The sequence below is a fragment of the Phodopus roborovskii genome, unplaced genomic scaffold (assembly GCF_943737965.1).
Source record: "Phodopus roborovskii unplaced genomic scaffold, PHOROB, whole genome shotgun sequence".
Classification (NCBI taxonomy): domain Eukaryota; kingdom Metazoa; phylum Chordata; class Mammalia; order Rodentia; family Cricetidae; genus Phodopus; species Phodopus roborovskii.
The window spans coordinates 4,583,504-4,603,220 of record NW_026126546.1 but is presented as its reverse complement, the minus strand read 5'-3'; the positions used below and the strand labels follow the sequence as shown (position 1 = coordinate 4,603,220).

At 47.8% G+C, this 19,717-nt stretch overlaps 1 protein-coding gene across 4 annotated transcripts in view; it reads right to left on the bottom strand.

Moving 5' to 3' along the window:
* Slc2a9 (solute carrier family 2 member 9) overlaps positions 1-19,717 on the bottom strand; it is a 114,594-nt gene that overhangs the window by 31,858 nt on the left and 63,019 nt on the right. For all 4 annotated transcript variants that reach the window (XM_051200288.1, XM_051200290.1, XM_051200287.1 and 1 more), the window contains 2 exons: positions 16,644-16,831; positions 10,207-10,317 (listed from right to left, as the gene is read on the bottom strand). In XM_051200288.1, the coding sequence (XP_051056245.1) occupies positions 10,207-10,317; positions 16,644-16,831 (299 nt within the window). The remainder of the gene's footprint in view (positions 1-10,206; positions 10,318-16,643; positions 16,832-19,717) is intronic.

The window sequence follows — 19,717 nt, the reverse complement described above, 5'->3', positions numbered from 1 at the left end:
ACTGAGCACATTTCAACCATGAAACATTTAATTCCCACAAACACCCCCATGAACTGGGCCTTGTTTATCTCATACAGGTGAGGAAAAAAAGAAAACAAGTCAAGAGACTTTAGGAAGTTGTCCAAGGCACACGGGCTGATAAGACGAGAAGCAGGGATGCCTGTGCAATCTTTTGTGGTTCTGAAGATATTAAGCTTCCTAACAGGTAGAGCCCCAGTTTGTAGCAGCCCACTGCCCCATCTTCATGTCCAGTCATTGAACACATAGAGCATGCCTCCCCAAAAGCCCTCAGATCATCACTGTTTCCCCAGAATCCAGAAGCACCCCTGTGATGGGGAATGTTCTTTTGTATGTATGTGAGGTAGCATGGCAGATACTTCCACTAGCTAACCATAGAGGTCTGGAGGTTTGTACAGACAGGCAGAAAGAGATATAGCTGGGCAGAATTAGAATATAAGCAGGGACAAACAGGAAGTCACTCTCTTCTCTGGAGAGATGTAGCAAGCAAAGGAGATACAGGGCCACCATTCCCGGTAAGCAAAGACCATGTGAAAACATTTAGATTGATAGAAATGGGTTAATACTTAAGACAGAGCTAGCCATTAAGAAATGCTAGTAACAGGCCAACAGTTTTATAATTAGTACATTGTCTCTGCGTGTTATTTGGGGCTGACAAGGCTCTGGGACCAGGCTGGCAGAAAACTACTGGTAACACAATGGCACCCACAACGTGGGTATTAAGAATTTCCACTTAAAACTTGACAAACGGTTAAAAAGGGATTTTAGAACTAAAAGAGCAGAGACAAGCAAGGCTCCTCAGTAGCAGCATTTTTCTTGGTTGGGCTCTGTTTTGCTAGAGACAAGCAGAGACTCGTACGGTACCTTTAAGGGAGTCTTCCTGAATCTGCATAAGCAGCAAAAAAACTCAGGGCCCTTTTGAGAGGCCCTGCTACCAACTGAATGGTGTGTATAACAGGACAGCTGGCAGTGGCAGTGACCACATCTCCAAGCCGGCAGCATAGACCAAGGCGGTGAGCACAGCTCTCAGTGCTGGCGGTAAAGGAACCCCCCCCCCCCAAACTGGAAAGCAATGTTATTGTTTAGCAGATAAAAGACTCATGGCCAGAAAAAGATAAAGAGTTACCCATAAAGACAGAAGAAGATAAAGAAAAACCTCTAAAGGTTTACAGTGTATTTTAAAGTATACATAGGCTTGGGACAGAGAAAGAAACAGGATACAATGGTTTAAAAAAAAAAAATAGTAAGAGAACAGCTGGGTGGGGTGGCACCGCCTTACATTCCAGCTCTCCGGAGGCAGAGGCCGTCAGACAGACCTCTGTGATTTCAAAGTGAACCTGGTATGCAGAGTGAATTCCAGAGCAGCCAAAGTTACACAGAGAAACCCTGTCTCAAAAAAAAAAAAAAAAAAAAAACAAGTAAAAGAAATAGAGTAACAAAAAAGCCACATAAAACTAGAAAATACTGGATACTGTACACTATTGTGTTGTCTTTGAATTGCTCAATTGCTAAGGAAGGAACAACTGCTAAAAATACACTTGATTATCAATGCTGCTGAATTAATCCAACACATATATTAAAAATGCTTTGACTTCAAATTTTAAGTCTAAGGACAGGTTACTGGGGAAAAGAATTTCTATTTTTGTTTCCACAGAAAATGAAAAGCTGTGGATTCCTTCCAGACTAACATGGTTTGATCAAGCCAGACTCCCTGAAGCAGTGGCCCAGGTGATCCAACATTCAAAACAGCTGGGACAAGACAGCCTTGCAGACCACTACAGCCAGGATTTCTGTGTCTCCTTTGGAGCCTCAAGACAGCAGGAAGCAGTTTGGAAAGAACAATGCCCAAATTCCCAAATATTGTTTACAAATGTTTGTTTTCATTTAAATGTGGTTGGTTTTAAATGGCTAATATCACAACCAATATCTTTTTAAAGGTAAAAATAGGATTATGGCATAGAAATGAATACTTTGTTTTGGAATGGATTTTCATTTATTGATGCAAATTTAAGGTCAATTTTGTGATATGTATATTTCTTCTCTTGTTTAGGTATTGTGTTTATATAGCTCATTTAAAAATGTAATGTATAATTTGGTACAGATTATAGATAGTAACCTACAATAGTCAAAACTTTAGTTAGGTTTTCTAGATATAGAAAGATATATTTGAGATGGATAAATATTCTTCAAACCTTTCAAAGTCTTACAAAATATGGCATTCAAAATGGGTTAGGGCTTTTCTTAACAGTGAGGCACAACTGTTCCTGGCAACACCCATTACATCTGAGAAAAAGATAGGCATCAAAGAAACTTGTTATGGAGTTTGCTTTATATATATATATATATATATATATATATATATATATATATATATACATCAAGAGTAGACATTTGGGCAAGAAACTGCTAAAGAGTAACTTCAAAACTTGCCTAACTGTTTGACTACTGCTGTATAAACTGGGCATGCAGGGCCCACAGGAAAGTGACTGCTGAACTCACAAAACAAGATGGACAGTCCTGAAGGGTTCCTGCTTCATGGAAGAAATTTCTGCCAGAAATTCTACAGGACACAGAGAAAAATGACTGACAAATTGCCAACACAGCTGGGACAGTTTGAAATTTCCTGCTTTGCTGATGAGTCTGACAGACACACTGTGGCCTATAGGCTGATGATGGAACATTACAGAAGAACTTCGGGTGACTGACCAGGCAGCGAGTTGTCTCTGTCATTTCTAGAGTTTATATACTATCCTTCTGTGGTCTTTGAGGGAGTTGAAGACGGATAGTTATGGTTATACTTTTTCTTGGTTAGGATTAAAGATAAGTTACATATAAGACTTTATAATCACAAAGATTGGATAGATGACAGAATATTTTCTTTAATTCTTGATAATGTTAATGGACTAACTATTGTTAACTCTAGTTCTTGCTTAATACTGTTTTGTTATATGTAATTTTACTATGTCAAAGCTAAAACCCTTCTTTTTATTTAGACAGAAGAGATGATGGGGAATGTTCTTCTGCATGTATGCTTGTCTTATTGGTTGATGAATAAATTTCCGATTGGCCAGGCAGGAAGTGACCTAGTCTGGAGATTTGTACAGACAGGCAGGCAATGATGTAGCTAGTCAGAATCAGAATATAAGCAGGAACAAACAGGAAATCGCCCTCTTCTCTGCAGAGATGTAGCAGGCAAAGTAGATGCAGGGCTGACATTCCCGGTAAGCCAAAACCACGTGGAAACAGATTGATAGAAATGGGTTAATATTTAAGATAGAGCTAGCCAATAAGAAGTGCTAGTAACTGGCTAACAGTTTTATAATTAATACATCGTCTCTGCGTGTTGGGGGGGGGGGCTGGTGCGGCTTTGGGACCAGGCTGGCTGGTGGGAAACTGCTCATAACATCCTTGGCTGCCATGGAGCCCTTTTTGTTGATGGAGTAAGCAAGGCAGATATACAGTGAAGGACATACAGATGTACGGGGAGGTCAGTGAAGATGGAGAGGAGAGAGATAGTGAGCTCATTCTACGGGAGGTGTGGAAGGGTGTGAGAGCCAGGGAAGGTCATGAAGGAAGGAGAAAGTAGAACGTTATGGGGAACGCGGGTGGAGAGAGGCAATAAGGAGAGGGAAAAGGCAGAGGGAGAAAGAGAGGAGGAGGGGAGGGGAGGAAGGAAAGAGAGAGAGAGAGAGACATATATACAGACAGACAGAGACAGGAGAGAGTACCTAAGCCTTCAAGAACTGGACCCCATCAAAGGGGAGGCATTAATGGGGCCACAAGGTCCTGAGCATCAGGACTAGAGAGTGGGTCCCAGTGACAAAGGCAGGTCAGAACCACCCAGGATTAGAGGTGCAGAGCCATCCTGGGATGCACCCCCCAAGGCAGAGCGAGTCAGCGAAAGACACACAAGCGAATGACGGGTGCTCTGCCTCTTCAGAACACTTCTGAAAACCTGCATGCTATCTCCTCATGAGGACTCAGTCTGTAAGAACACCCATGACCTAAGCTGTAAAATAAATACCGGAGGATCTGGGTCGTAAATATCTGGGAATGAAAATATTTTCAGTTAGTTGTGGATAGGTTGGGAAATCCTCAGCATATAATTTAAATAAAATAAATAAAGATGAGACTAGAAAATAGAGTTACTGTATAAAACAGCAAAACAGTGAGCCCCAGGTTTGTGTATGCTTGCCTGTATGCGTGCACGTGTGTTTGCCTGCAGGCTTGCCTGTTGAGGCCAGCAAACCACTAGGTCATTCCTCAAATATTTCCCGCCTCTTTTTAATGTGAGGCAGACCCCCCTGTTCTTCTGGGGTCTTACTGGTTATTTTAGGCTGGCTACCCATGAACCTCCAGAGATCTATGCCCCAGCCTCCCCAGCACTGGGGTCTAAGCTTGAACCTAGCAAAGATTATATATATATATATATATATATATATATATATATATCTCACAGGTCATTTCCAGAACCCAGCCTAGCAAATTTCTATAGCCATCTAAAACGTCACTAAATTCTAAAGTATGGAAGCTACTCTTATGATTATCTGTGAGAGCTCCAAGGCTAACAGCAGCTCAGAGCTGGAGGATGGGAGGCTTTGTCTCCTCAGTATCTCAGAGGAGATGAGCTAAGGTCCCTGGTGACAGAGACCTTAGCTTCAGTATCACATAGGGGACCAGGTTGCAGTGAGATAAGCAAGCATATTACTTTGCTGTACTGATTCTGAGGCTTGTAACAGCTGTGTTGAGGTTAGCTTGTCACAGTCAGAGATTAACATGTCACATTGTTACACAGAGAGTCTCTATGGCTAAACCCGCCTTGTGCTGTGAATTCAGGATTAAGGTGTGTCACACTCAGATGTGACAGAATGTTACATTCCACACAGAGGTGGACACAGGCTGTTTATTGATAAACATTACAAAGTGCAGGGCCCTGGGCTAGACTGTGAGAGCCGCTTCCTCAAGTGAGTCAACCACAGAGTTAACAGTTGAAAGTGAGCCCTCAAATACAAGCTAGCTAAGAACGGATATTTCACACTATGATATATGATATTCAGGAACTTCGTTGGGGAGGAGACATGCTCTCCCCCAGGTCACTGAAGAAGCTGGAACATGCTCCTGCTTGGGAAATGACAGACAGCAGAAGAAGGTCTCGGAAGATGCCGAGGAGACAGCTTTCAGAGAGACTGGAGTGAGGAGGCAGCTCTCCCCTGCTCCAGGCCTGCCTGGCCTGGGCACCAGTGTGCTCTCTCTCCTCCAAGGTATACTGCAGCTCAGCCTGTCTGAAGGGATTAGGGTGACAGGGTATTCCTACTCCAGACTAAAGCCACCAGGGAAGACACTAACTCAAGATGAACAGCTGCGCTTCAAGGGTTCTGATGTCAGCTAGGAGCCAACAGCCAGGCTTCTGGTGCTGAGAAGCCCCTCTGGAGACTCTGAACTGTAAGGTCCCCTCTGCGGCCACCATCTCTCCCACAATGTGCTGGGACCTTTGAGCAGGCAGCAATGGCAACATGTTTCTGTTTATGATTTTAAAAATCAACTTTGCTGAGTTTTGTTCAATGAAGTGTCCTCATTTTAATTCTGCAGCCTAATATTTTTCTCCACAAATTTACATTGTTACCACAACCGCAAATGAGATATAGAAACTATATCCCACTACCACCAATTGTCTCTCTATGATCCCATCTCAGCTCCACACAGCCCTGATCCACTTTCTAGCACCAGTTTTAGAATTTCACACAAACCTTTGTAGCCCTTGTGAGACCTATCCATCTTGTTTGTGATACACACGAACCGTTCTTTGTTTTTGAGGATGAGCAATATTCCACTGGGCGGACATACCACAGCTTTTCTCCATGCATCTGTTGATGGACAAGGGGTTGCTTCTGGGTTTGGCCTCTCATACACAAAGCTGTTAAGAACACCAGCGTATGAGTCTCTATGTAGACATGGGTTTTGTTTCTCTTGGGTAAATACTTGTGAGTGGGGTGGTGAGTGAATGGGTAACTGTCAGAAACATTCCCTGAAGAGGGTAATGTGACTTTCAACTCCTAGCAGCAGTGTTGAGAGTCCCCGTTGCTCCATTTCCTTGGCAACATTTGGAATTGTCAGGATGTAAATTTTGCCTATCCTTGTGGAGAATGACAGGATCTTATTGTGCATTTTACCTCCCCTGATAGTACTGAGAACTTTCTCCTGTGCTTTTTGACCTTTGAGGATTTCCCTTGGGAAAGTTCTGTTCAGATACCTTCAGAGTGCAGTTCTTCTCGAGTTCCCAGGATTCTTTACATATTCAGGACACAAGCTCCCTGTCAGGCTTGCCTTTTCACTTTCTCAGCCACGTCTTTTAAATGGTCGCAAGTTAAATTTCTGACAAAATCCAATTTATTAATTTTAAAAATGGTTCATGGTTGTGCATCTAATCGAAGAAATCTCTGCTTATCCCAGTTTTGTAAACTTTTCTCCTCTATGACCGTTTATGCATCCACAGCAAAAGCGTGAGTGACCAGGCATTACCTCTTCACTGACGTCACTCCCAGGGTGTGTGTGGGGGGGGGGGCATGGTCTCTAAGAGGGATAAGCTTGAGAGATTTCAACCAGATTGCAAAAGTAGACAGGGTACTTCCCTGAGGTTGCTGGGGCACTGGGTACAACATTCCTTAAGCATCCCATCAGCCAGGCAAGAACCAGAAGCCTGGGAATCAGGATTGGGAAAGACTCAGCCTGGGAGGGGCAGAGTAGTTTCTAAAACCAACATCTCACTGTCATGCAGGGATGAACTTTCCACAGGGCAAAACAGACAGATCTGCAAGCCCTAAGCGTCTTGCCCAGTTCTAACTCTCAGAACTGTCCAGCTCAGAGGAGGTCACACCTGCAGGGAGTAGGTGGGGACCAACACGGATGTCTGGCTCTGTTTTTACCTGATGGGGTGTCTCCCCTGCTGAGCTCCTCTACGCTTTGCTCTGTGAACTCGGACTCAGTCTCAGATAACCATTGCATAAGTTCCCACAGCAGCAGTGGTAGGTGTACTACACACAGAAGGGCTCAGACAGCAGGGATCTTCCTCACTTTCTCAGCTGTAAATCCAAGATCAAGGTACCCGCAAAGCCTATTCCCTGCGAGGGTGCAGGGGAGCCCCGCCCTGCCTTCTGAGGGCCTGCCTCAAACCCTCTCCTGCCATCTGAGATGCGCCTTGACCTTCTCCTGCATTCTGCTGTCCTTTCCTTTTAACATCAAGACTCAAGTATCCACGTGGTGCTCTCCCTGGACATGTCTGTGTCCAAAATTTCCCTTTTTGTAAAGGCGTAATGAATTTGTGGGCTCAACCCACTCCAGTATTATTATCCAATCCTAGTTTAACTAACAACACCTGCAATGACCTGTCTCCAAATGAGGTCACACTGGGAGGGATTTGGGGATCCCAGCATGTGAGTTCTAGGGAGTCATGTCACAATCGACAGGTCGCTGAGTCTCCATTGGGCTCAGTGCGGTCCTCAGCAGTACCTGTTGGGATGACATTATCACCACTACTCCCAAAGAAGAAAGTGTGTGTGGGGGGGGGGGGAGAAGAGGTCAGAAAAACCTGGGCATCGGGTCTCAAAGTTACCCAGGTGGTGAACAGCAACATGGCCAGGGGAGCACCGAGTCCAAAGAAGCCCTTGCTGTCCCCTGTCACCCTGACCTTCACGCTCTGCACACATTAGATCCAGTATCTCACATTTTGGCCACAGAGAATGAAGACAGTGACACTGAAATTTCAGGAACACTGGGAAGTTTGGAAACCCTTAAAGATGTGTGTTTAGTTCAACATAGTATAGCCTGCGCTGCCACAAGCAAAACCACTTTGCTGTGGATCCTGATCCTGGCTTTTAAAAGCAGAGTCCATGCCTCCTACCAGAGGTAGAGCTGGCTTCCCATGGCTCTGTCCACACCACATGGTCATCCTCATGGGTGAATGACACTCCATGGGAATTCACTCATCTGAACAGCACAGTTGCAGCCCCCAAAACACAGCCCCGAAAAGCCAGCTGTTCTACAAGATGGCAATTATTTACAGCCAGCAAGCTGCTGGATGATGGCTGCTGCCCAAATTAACCCCAGATCAAAAGAACGAGAGTCTTTTCTCCTCGGTTTTATTACGCCTCAGAGTCATTTTATAGAGTGTCAAAAACCTCAGTAAAGAGAGTGGAAAAAATAATCAGGGAGCCCTTTATTGACAGGAAATTACCTCGAGGGGTTGGACAAAGTCTGAGTGGCCCTGAAAAGCAGGTTACATAAACTTTAGAAAGAGCAGAGGACTTGGAGAATGTTGAGTTTGGGGGAGGAGAAGGAGCTGCCATAGGCTTTGATTTTTGTTTCCATGACAACCCTTTTTTGCAGAGTTAAAGTATCTTGTCATTACTTTAACAAGCAGCTTAAAACAACTCAAAGGTAGCAGTTTATGGCTTGGGCAGCCACAGGTCCAGAGCAGGTATCACAGGACAAAACTCACAGTGGAGGCTGGGGAAGAAAGGACTGGCTTTCCCAGTTCCCAGAAGCCTCATGGGTTCTATGTCCCTACCCCTTCTTCATCTTTCAGGCCAGGTAACCATGGTAACCCTTACATCCTGACCTCACCTGCTGTTCATTGACCTTTTGTCATGTCAAAGGTTCATTGGCTGCCCAGATAAGCAGGGGACCTCCACAGCTCAAGGTCCTTCCTCCCACCTGTGAAGTCCCCTTTGACACAATCTCAAGACCTGCAGATCTTTGGGATCCATTAATTTTACCTGCCACAGATGGCAAGGGTTAAAAGCTAATGTTATAAATATGCAAATCCATTCAGAGATATATGGCTATTTCCCCAGCCTGCTGGTAAGTGGATGTCCCAGATGAAATATAGAGCTGTCCAGTTCTGAACACACGTGCGCTCGCACGCGCACGCGCGCACACACACACAAACACACACACACAGTGTCCCTGCTATGTTCTTCTCTGCAAGGACACAAGGACTTGAAGTGGAGCTGGCATGGGAACACAGACCACCCATGTTCTGAGAAGAGATGGGCAGAAGCCAAGACGGGATGGCTCATGGGCTTTGGAGAGCAGATAGAGCCTTCATCACCAGAGCTAATTCTCATAAGACTCTTTTCTGGCTATATGGTGCACCCCATTAAACCCGCCAGATCAATAGTAGGAGGGAAGTCATTCTGCACCAGCCGCTGTTAGAAAGGCAGGACCCTGGCAGCTAGGATGTAGACATAGTCACTGCCTTCCAGGAACAGAGCAAGGCTGGATACAGAGTAGAGATGAGCTGGCATTTCCCAGGCCACCTGAACAGCCTGATTGGAGGGAATTTTCATTCTTTCAAGTTTTCCTGGATTTTCATAGATGTACCCTAATAAGTTGGTATTGGTTTCTTATAGCAACAAAAACCAAACCAAAACAAAAACCCAAATTCCAAACCTCTTCTGCTTCCTCTGCCATTTCTACCCCAGACTGACTGAGTTCTGTTGATCAAAGTCAGAATTAGTAGTGGGATTTTGCAGCCTACAGCTGGAGATGGGGTTTGGTGATGCTCATGGTTGGCAGAACACTGGAATGCTTTCCCTCTAACAAAACGCATCCATCACTCGTCTACATGTTTATTGGTACCCGTTTTTAAGAAGAAGCTTGTTAGAACAATCCGGGAAGGTAAGGAGATGCAGTGGGATGCAGAATCGGCACGGTTGTGCTGACATCACCCTTGTCGGTGGAGATCAGCGGGGGAGACTGAAGGCCTGAGCATCGCTTTCAAGGTCAGAACACACACTCTGCCATGTCAGAGATGTCAGTTTCTCCCTCTTTCATTTCTGAAGAGCCCCAGGGGTACTGAATGTCTATAGAATGAAGCACACACCACACTCCCATGAGAAGACAGACTTGAGAGCATCTTTAAGAAGCCAAGGCTCAGGGAAATTGAACACAGCATCCAACATCACACAGCTACGGCTAGGATTTGGTTTGTTTTGATTGGAGACAGGAGGAATGGAGATACAGAGAGAAAGAGCCTAGGTGGGTGACGGGTCATGGAGCCTGAGCCTCTCTCAAATCCAGACAGGGCCCCTTGACAAGGCCCCCCCTCATGAAGCAAGCCCTGTTAGTTTCCCTGGGTGCCTGTGTGCCATTTCGCTCCTGGGGCATTCTCGGGAGCCCTTGGTGACTTACAGAGAAGATGGCAGCTAGCGTCTCAATTCCACCAGTGCTCAGGGTGATGTATGGAATCTTGTCCTGAGGGATCCCAGCTTTCCCAAAGATGCTATTGGTGTAGAACCAGATCTGTAATGAAGAACAGAAAGGTCATTCAGAGACCTCAGCCTCCTCCCCAAGTTAGACAAGGTGTGAGGATCTCTGTGCACAGCGCCACTGAATTCAGACTCACAGGTGAGCTATGTGGCCACATGGTTCCCTTCCTTCTTCTCTAACATACCCCTGTGTCCCTGGGAGTGATGTCTGCCCACCTGAGACTGCCTTGCAGTGAGGAGGGTAGCGACATAAATATTGGTGAGAGCTGGCAGGAGGCTTGTTATTTTACTTTACCTTTTCATTTATTTATTTATTTACTGTTGGGGCAGTGAAGTGCATGTGTACCTGTGTGTGTGTGTGTGTGTGTGTGTGTGTGTGTGGTGTGTATGTGTGTGTGTGGTGTGTGTAGGTGTGTGTGTGTGGTGTGTGTGTGTGTGTGTGGTGTGTGGTGTGTGTGTGTGTGGTGTGTGTGTGTGGTGTGTGTGTGTGTGGTGTGTGTATGTGTGTGTGTGTGGTGTGTGTAGGTGTGTGTGTGGTGTGTGTGTGTGGTGTGTGTGTGGTGTGTGTAGGTGTGTGTGTGGTGTGTGTGTGTGTGTGTGTGTGTGTGTGTGTGTGTGTGTGTGTGTGTGTGTGTGTGTGTGGTGTGTGTGTGTGTGTGTGTGGTATGTGTGTGTGTGTGTGGTGTGTGTGTGTGTATGTGTGTGTGGTGTGTGTGTAGGTGTGTGTGTGTGGTGTGTGTGTGTGTATGGTGTGTGTGTATGGTGTGTGTGTATGGTGTGTGTGTATGTGTGTGTGTGTGTGTGTGGTGTGTGGTGTGTGTGGTGTGTGTGTAGGTGTGTGTGTGTGGTGTGTGTGTGTGTGGTGTGTGTATGGTGTGTGTGTATGGTGTGTGTGTGTGTGTGTATGGTGTGTGTGTATGGTGTGTGTGTATGGTGTGTGTGTGTGTGTGTGTGTATGGTGTGTGGTGTGTGTGTGTGTGTAGGGGAGGTGAGGAAAGAAGTTCTAGGAGTCAGTTCTCTCTTTCCACCATGGGGACCCAGGTCAGACTTGGTAGCAAGAACTTTTACAGGATGAGCCATGTCACTGGCCACCCCCCCCTCCTGCCCCCTTCCTCCTCTTCCTTTAAAGAAACTTTATCAACGAGGTATGCTCTCAAGTTTCTTTTATTTTATTTCTGCCCACTTTCCTTTCTGTAGTCAAGGGTGGCGGACATGATAGCTGGAACCTCAGCATCCGTCTTGGGTCATCGATTAACCTTGGGTAAGCATGCTTTGTGTGAATCAAGAACTGTTTCTGCTCCGCAGAACATTTTACCATCACCCACAAGAAACTGCCACGATGACTCCACAATTGTACACACAGCACAAGTGATGCTCCTGAGGTCTGTGTAACTATAGATCTACAGTCAGGTCCAAAGGGAACTCCTGGTCCCCAAACCCCCCAAAGGCAGTCCAAATATACAGAAACGAGCCCAACCGGACTATAGGAGGGGCTCTGGCTGTTAGAAGAAAGCCAGCATTCCCGAGGAGCTTGTGAAAATGGTTCCCACCTGTCAAAGGGAGTCATTTCCTTTACTCCTGGCATGGCTACCTGAGGACCCTATCAGGGTATCAAAGCCCGTGCTGACCTTCTAGGCTCCCTCAGTATCACAAGCACCTGATACACACTTCAAAGTCCATGCTAGCATCCTGCCCTTTTCATCTCCTCCTGTACCCTTAACTCCCTCCAGCTCGTGGGGTCACCCCCACGCAGATAGTCATCCCCCTTATAACCCAGATACTCCCACTTTCATCCTCTTGCCCACTCTTATTCTCTCTCTCTCTCTGCTCTAGTCTCTATCTCTCGCTACCCCGCCATCTCCGCTATTCTCTCCCACTCTCCCTCTACCCTAGCCCTGGCCATATTCAGTCTACTTCTTTTTCCCTCTGCTCTAGACTCTTCCAGATGCCTCTAGAGGTTCTCTCTCTCTCTCTCTCTCAAATCTACAATGAAAAGCCTTTAATCACGCCACGGAGCGGTTGTCAGCAGTTGCGTCACTGGGCCCCCTCACAGAAACACCGGGACAGTGGCAGCTCTTGGCAGAGCCACGGATGCCCACAGCTCAGGCGCAACACTGGCTACTCACTGCTCTGATGCTTGTGTGAGGAAGCCCTTGTTTCTAATCTATCTTGTTACAAACAGTTGTTTGACAAGCTATTCCGGGAGAATTGGTACTGACTTGTATCCAACAGCTGGTTAGCTTTGCAGTGACAAGTAATTCTTCATAGGGTCTCCTGAACACTCAGAGACACAATTAAAATGAGTCACTGCCCTGAGCCTGGACATCAGTTGGCAGAGATGGGCTTTAATGTTCACATGAAGTGAGGAGCCACTGCCCTGTGTTATCTGCCTCCTATTTGAGTGGGTGGGGAAGTTGAACTTCAGGCTATCCGTATGAACCTTGACTACCAAATTTGCAGGGAACAGAGGCAATCACTCACTAGCCCAACAGTTCCTGTATGCCCGAGGCTATCAATCATTCCAAACCCTGGATTTGTCACACAGGCTCCCTCCCCTTTGGGTAGCCATGGTCATCCAGACCAGTCACAGCTGGATTGCAGACTTGGTTAAGAGTATTATTTATTGACATGCCAACTCACTGGTTTTAGTGCCATCATGCTCTCTACCTTCCACTCACAAGAGAGAGAGCTTCCAGCCCCCACCCACACTTGGTATATATTTCCCTGTAGAAGCTATTCTCTAGCCCCACGGCTGAGAACCTCCCACCTCTACAGAGGCACAGCTGTGGACATCCTCAGCAGGTTAAAAGTCAGTGTTGAGCATCACTGGGCATGACATTCTGTGTTCATCGTAGTATGGCCATGACGGGGGCTGAGCCATCTCACTGGATGCATCTAGACACTGGTAGGCAGGAGCCTGGAGCCTGTGAGGTCTGCAAGGCTAGCCTGTCCCATTCTGCCTGATCCATGTAGCCCCCCACCCCCGCACCTCATTTCAAGGAGGAGGAGGAGGTGACTGCCTCTGCTTCGACCTCTGTGTGAACTGAAGGTGATATGATCTGACAGCTTCAGGCCCTTGTGGCCTGAGAGAGGAAGCACTTGGTACACTCAGAGTCACAGAGCCACGGAGCCAGGATGCCCCCGTCTCACTAAGTGCGCATGAGCTCCTACTCTGCAGGCTGTCCCTGGTTCCCTACTGCAGTGCTTCTAACATGCTGAAGTGTCCAGGTAAAGCCTTCATATGGCAAACAACAGGCACCTTCTAGATGGTTCCTTCTCTCCATGGAGATATGCACACTCTTTGGATAAAAGGAGCCTAAGTTGTCAGTGTGGGTAGGAGGCATCTGTGAAGCCATCCTCCTTGGGGATGTATCCTTGAGGAGCCCCAACAGGGGCAGGGCTGGTGACTTTCTGAGTCTCCATTTCAATGTCCCAGATGCCTCCCTCTTAGCTCCTGGTGTAGCGTTTTGGTGAGGCGCCATGTTATGCAATCAATCTAGCCCTTTGCAGCTATGAGAAGACTAAGAAGAAAGCAAGAGCCACACCCACATGACGACACTGGAGCAGAGGTACCCGCCGGGAACCCTCTCTCTTTAAAGCATGTGCCATGATTCAGGTCTCCATATTATCACCCAGGGCTCCTGTGTCTGCTCTTGGCTGTAAGCTCAGTGGCCATGGGCTAAGAGATGCAATCTGATTTCTTTGCCAACATACGCCGATTGCCTGCCTCATCCTTGTCCAGCGTACTAGTGACTTTTCTGGTGGGGACCGAGCTGACAAGGAGTAACTTAAGTGGATGGTTTTTGTTTTATTTGGGCTCATGGTTTGAGAGGGTACAGTCTGTCATTCATGGAGGTGAGACTCCTCACAATGTCACACACCAAGAAGAGAGCAAATAGAAATCTGAGATGTGACCCGTGAGACCTGTCCCACGGGGACACACTTCTTCTGGCTCATCTCCATGTTCTAACTTGTCCATTGTATCCCTGACCAGCACCACTCCCTGGGGACCATGTGCCCTAATGCATGAGCCTGTAGGGGACAGTCCTCAGTCAAACTACAGCACCCGGAATGCAAGGCAATGTTGATCTGGTTGGGCTTGCTGGATGTAGTGGTCAGAACCTCGGTCTGGGGAATCTTAGTTCCCAGGGCAAATCTGACTCTACACATGGTCAGGCCCTTGAGGCAGCACATTTTCCTGGATTGCCTGAGAGGGCTGTAGATGCTATCACTCATTATAGAGGGGGAATGGGGAGGCAGAATTGGTCATAGATGTAGGGATGGGAGAGGAGGAAGGGAGAGAAAGCCAAACACACTGTATCGCTTCTGACCCTGAAGATGGAAGAAGGGGGCCACAAGCCAAAGAAACGAGGCAGCTTCTAGAAAGCCGGGGAAACAGAGGAATGGGTTTTCTCCTGGCATGGCCAGGAGGAGTGAGCCTGATTTGATCTGAGTACCTCTGGCCTTGTAAGCTGCACGGTAACGAGTGGTTTGAAGCCTCTGGTTGTTAGCGCTGTGATTTGTTTTGTGCAGTAGTGAAAAGGAAGGGTTACACTGGAGAGGTGTGGTTCATTTGTATTATGCTCTTCCCAGGGATGGGTTCTTTCCACAGACAGTGATCTATGGCTCTGATTTGAGGCCTAGGTGGGAAAGGCTTGCTCATTTATTAAACGTCTTCTGGTGCTCACCTAGGCTTCATCCCTGCTGGATAGAACCTACTTGCCCTCACTTCTTCGGGCTTAAGTACCTAGAACTTGGGATTCAGACAATTGGTGCTCAAATCTCCTACTAGCTATGAACCTTTGGGAAAATGTCTCAGTGTCTCTGTGCTTAACTTTGGGGCCCCAAGGACATCTCCTGGCTGCAGAAGGTGCTAATGTGTACACCCGATCAGGACCACAGCTGAGTTCATAGAGTCGGGCCAGGGCAAGCAGAGATGGTCCAGATTGCTTGCTATAGGCACATGGTGACAGCGAGGTGGGAAACCAGGCCGCTGACTTGGTCCAAAGCTTTGTCCTGTGTCAGGGAAAGCATGTGATCCAGGAAGGTGGAAACAGTCTCCACCTTGCAGCCCACCAGATAGATTTGCTGGCACACCTCTGTGCATCGGGGCATGGAGACACTGGCAGAGTTCCTCTGTTACAGGGTATGCAGATGGGAGATTAAATCCTGTGGAGGAGAAGGGTCTGCCCAGCAATGTCCTGGCTCTCCATCATTAGGCGTGGATGTCACATGTCCTTAAGACTCTAAGTCTGAGCCTCAGGAAACAGTGCATTCCTCCTCTTCCTTCAAAACAAGGAGGGTCTGATACACCTGACCTTGAACTAGTCTGGGGGGGGGGATGGCAGAACCAGCAGTGGCCACTCTGGGTTTAGGTTGAGCTCTTAACTCCCCCACTCCACATTGTTCTAGCTTAATCTGACCAAGGCAAAAAAAAAAAAAAAAAAAAAAAAAAAAAGAAAGAAAGAAAGAAAGTGGGGGGGGGGGAATGACTAAAGAACAAAGTGATCTCATCTTACACCAGAGTTTCCGGGAATAGACTCTGGAGATGTTGAAATTTGGCAGAATGTGTGGCTGCTACCTTCCCAGGCGGTCGTTTCCCCTTTTCTGGACAGGAGCCTTGCTGCAACTCCCTCTCCCATCTGTAAGTGCCACAACAGAACCGGACTTGCTGAGCAGGTATAAATGCTCCGCTCCGCTCCATCATCTGGGCTCTTTGGGTGTGTGTGTGGGGGGGGCTCCCTACTACCCTTCCCTCCCTCTGTTTAATGCTCTCAGTGCTGTGTGCCTGGAAGCCCGTCTTCATCCTTAGTGGACAGAGAACTGACCACAGCCCAAGGTGAGGCATCCCACTGGGTTCCCCAGAAGCAATCACACTCCTAACCTCTCTGACTTGGGGGTTTTACCTCCTGGAACACTGGAGAGAGCTAGAGGCCTGGGGCCTCCAGGGAGGCCTCAGCTCACTCGGGCTCTGATAGGATGAAGCCGACACCGCCAAGACTGCTTCTATCTAAATCATTTTGGTTCTCTGTCCCTTTGACTCCCTGTGTCTGTTTATTGAGAGCTGTGATACTTTGTTTCCAGGGACTCAACGAAGGACAACAGGTGGCAGTGCAAGGCACAAGCTATGCTGGCAGTGTGGATAAGTCCGTTCCATTTTATCCATTCATTCTACAGAGGTGGGAACTGAGGACCAGCCAAGTTCCGCAGATGTTCAAAGGCACGGCCTCAGTGGAGGCTTACATCGCAGAGCTGGGGTCTGAAGTCTGACATCCTGGGCTCATACGCTGAGCCACCCACATTCTGGCCTTCCTCAGTTTCTCTGTTGATGCTGGTGTTGGGGTGGGGGAGTGTACTCACCGCGTTGAGTCCACACAGCTGGTAGCTGGCCATGGTGACGACGACAGTGATGACCTGCCAGCGGACAAAGGGTGCCCTCAGCAGCTCCAGCACGGACAGCAGATGGAGGTTCCTCTGCACGCGGCTTTCAGCCAGGGCCTCCTGCAGCTCTTCGGAGACATCTGCTTTGCCCAGAAATGTTTGGAAGGCTGTGAAGAAGGACCAACAGGGATTGGGATGTTGGTTCTCTAGGATGCTTGCCCTGAATGGATGGATGGGACCCACTACCTTGGACATACACTTGTGAGGGTCCCATGGAGTCTACAAAAAAACTGTGTTTGAAAACGGGAGATGGGGGCCCAACTTTCCTGAGGTCACCAAGCGGGCTGAGCTAGAACCTGGGTCTATCATTCACCTGCCCACCCCCTGACACACACACACACACACACACACACACACACACACACACACACACACACATTGAGAAGCAGAGCATGCCCAATGTTCAAATCCATCTCAGGAACGGTTGTCCTATTCATCTTCTATGTGCAACCCTGCCCCTCATGCTGGGGGGAAATTGCATAGCAGCAAGCATGCCAAACCTTGCTTAGAGCTCCCACACCAGATCAGCTATTGCGGTGAAGCTCACTGAGCACCTCCTGTTTGCCTGACCCATTCTCATTGGATGTGTGGATGCCAATGGCCACCTGGCCACAAGTTTGCCAACCCTAAAGTTGCCTGTTTGGGTGGAAGAGGGTTGAACCTAATGTCCCTTATTGAAGCCTTTTCCATATATGGCCCTCTGGAATTTGGATGTCTCAAACAGGAGGGTAAAGATCCACACACTCTCTTGGTGGATTGCATTTCCACATCAAGCACTGTGAATTCCCAGCCATGGGAGAAAATGTATTTTAACCCTTGCACAAGCAGACCCCTGGGATCGCCAGAGCCAGATCACACAGCATGGTCTCAGAGCAGAAGCTTGAATATTTATCACCCTTAGTTTTCCCCCTACAGGGAAAGGAGGCCATGGCGGTGTTTCCTGTGGATAGTCCATTCCAGACACAGCAGGCAGTGTCCTTAATGACACGGCTGTGCCCCTCAGGTTTGCGAAGCTGCTCTTTTTAGACAGGAAAGGAAAGTGTCTAAGCAGACTCCAGATTTTCCAGGCAGCAAGCCCAGAGGGGCTGCAGGGGCACTGCAAGCTGCTCCCAAGCATCTCTTTGGAAGATGTGATTTAATGCTTCTGCTGCACCGATTAAGGGTACAGATAAGGAGTAGCTGGATTTGCACTGCACACCAAACCACTGTGTTTTGAAATGTTCTTCCAAGTTCAGGATGTAATATCCAGGGGAAAACAAAACAAAACAAAACAAAACAAAAAAAAAAAACAACCCCCCAAAAAACAAACATACAAAAACCAGGCCTGGAGTTTGCTAGTGGGAAAATATTTCTCTCATTTTCTTGACATGCATATTCCCATTACAAAATATGGGAAACTTTATCCTCCCTTTACCTTGAAGTTAATTCAATACACAGAGCTCATCATAATTCCCCTCTGAAGCCTTGTCCTTGCTGACATCTCCAGGGTCCGAGTCTCTCATTCTCTGCACCTTGTCTTCCCAGCATCCCCTCCTGCATGTTATTGGATCACTAATCCCCCTCCCCCCCCCCACACCATCACCTTCTCCCAGCATTAGGTAGGAGGTGCCTGGCAGAGAACAGGTGCCAGGGTGATGTTTGTTAGCATGGTTCAGATGGTAAATCGAGAACCTTCCCCTATAACAGAGATCTTTACTTTGGTACCAATGGCATCTTGAGTTGAGGTGCTTCAGTGAGTGTGTGTGTGGCGGGGGTGACGGGAGGCATTGATGCATGGTAGGATGCCTGACACCGTCCCTGGACAGCTATGATGATCTAAAAGATCTCTGGATATTGTCAAGCACCTCCTGGGGTGAGGCAAAGAGCATGCTCCTCCCAAAGGGACACACACACACACACACACATACACACACACACGCACGCACGCCCCACCCTCCAGCATACCCCTTCCTCCCTTCCAGTGCATGGCAGTTCCTCCAGACCCTGACCACTGGGCCACCCTTTCGCTCACTAACTTGCAGCTATGCTTGAGCTGCACCACCCCTGCTTACTATGATTGCTGTGAATGATAGTGCTGTGGTTGGGGCTTTGCTTGCGTTAGGTTTGGGGCTCTTGCTACAGCGTGAGACCCTCTCCAACCAGAGATGTTTTTATGAGAATGACAACCTAGGCATAAGCTGTATGGGGGGGGGGGTACTGAAGGATGTCTGACCCAGCTAGAGGAGGGGAACCTTTAGCAGCTGAAGAACAGCCTGGAATTTGAGCAATGCAGACACCCGTGGGCACATGTGCCCATTCCTCTCTGTTCTCTGGAATTCCGGTACCTGTTGTTCATCCAACCTCAGCACGGGAGTTGCAGGCATGGTGTCTGGGGTGGGGTGTGGCTTTAAAAACATCCCATGTCTAAGGTCGGGATGGGGGTGCTACGGCTAGCTTCACTGACCGTTTGAACTGGACTTAGAACCATCTAGGAGACAAACTAGTGGGCATGTCTGTGTGTATGTGTGTGTGTGGGGGGGGGTGTTCTAAATTGACTCATTTATCTGTGGGTGGCACCATCCATGGGCTAGAGTCCCAGACTAAATAAGGAGGATTCCAGCCCTTGTCTCTCTGCTTCTGGGCTGTGGGCTAGCACAGTCCCTGTTCTCCTACCCTCCCCAGCAGGACTGACTGTGCCCACAAACCATGAGCCCAAATAAACCCTTCCTTCCTCAGTTGCTTCCCACCGGGTGTTGTGTGACTAACTAATACAGAGGGAGAGACTGGTGTTTCTGAGAGCCCAGAAGGTGTCTGCCCCTGGAGCTGAGTTCACAGCAACAGAACTCAGCTCTCCAATCCCATGATGCTGTGGGACTTTCCCTGAGGAGACCTAAAGAAACATCTCATGCAGACGGGAGGACATGGTCAGACCAAGGAAAGGCTTTGTTCAAGCCCAGCCTGGTGAACCAATGAGCTTACTGGGGTTCAGCAAGTGTGTCCATTTATACAGTGAG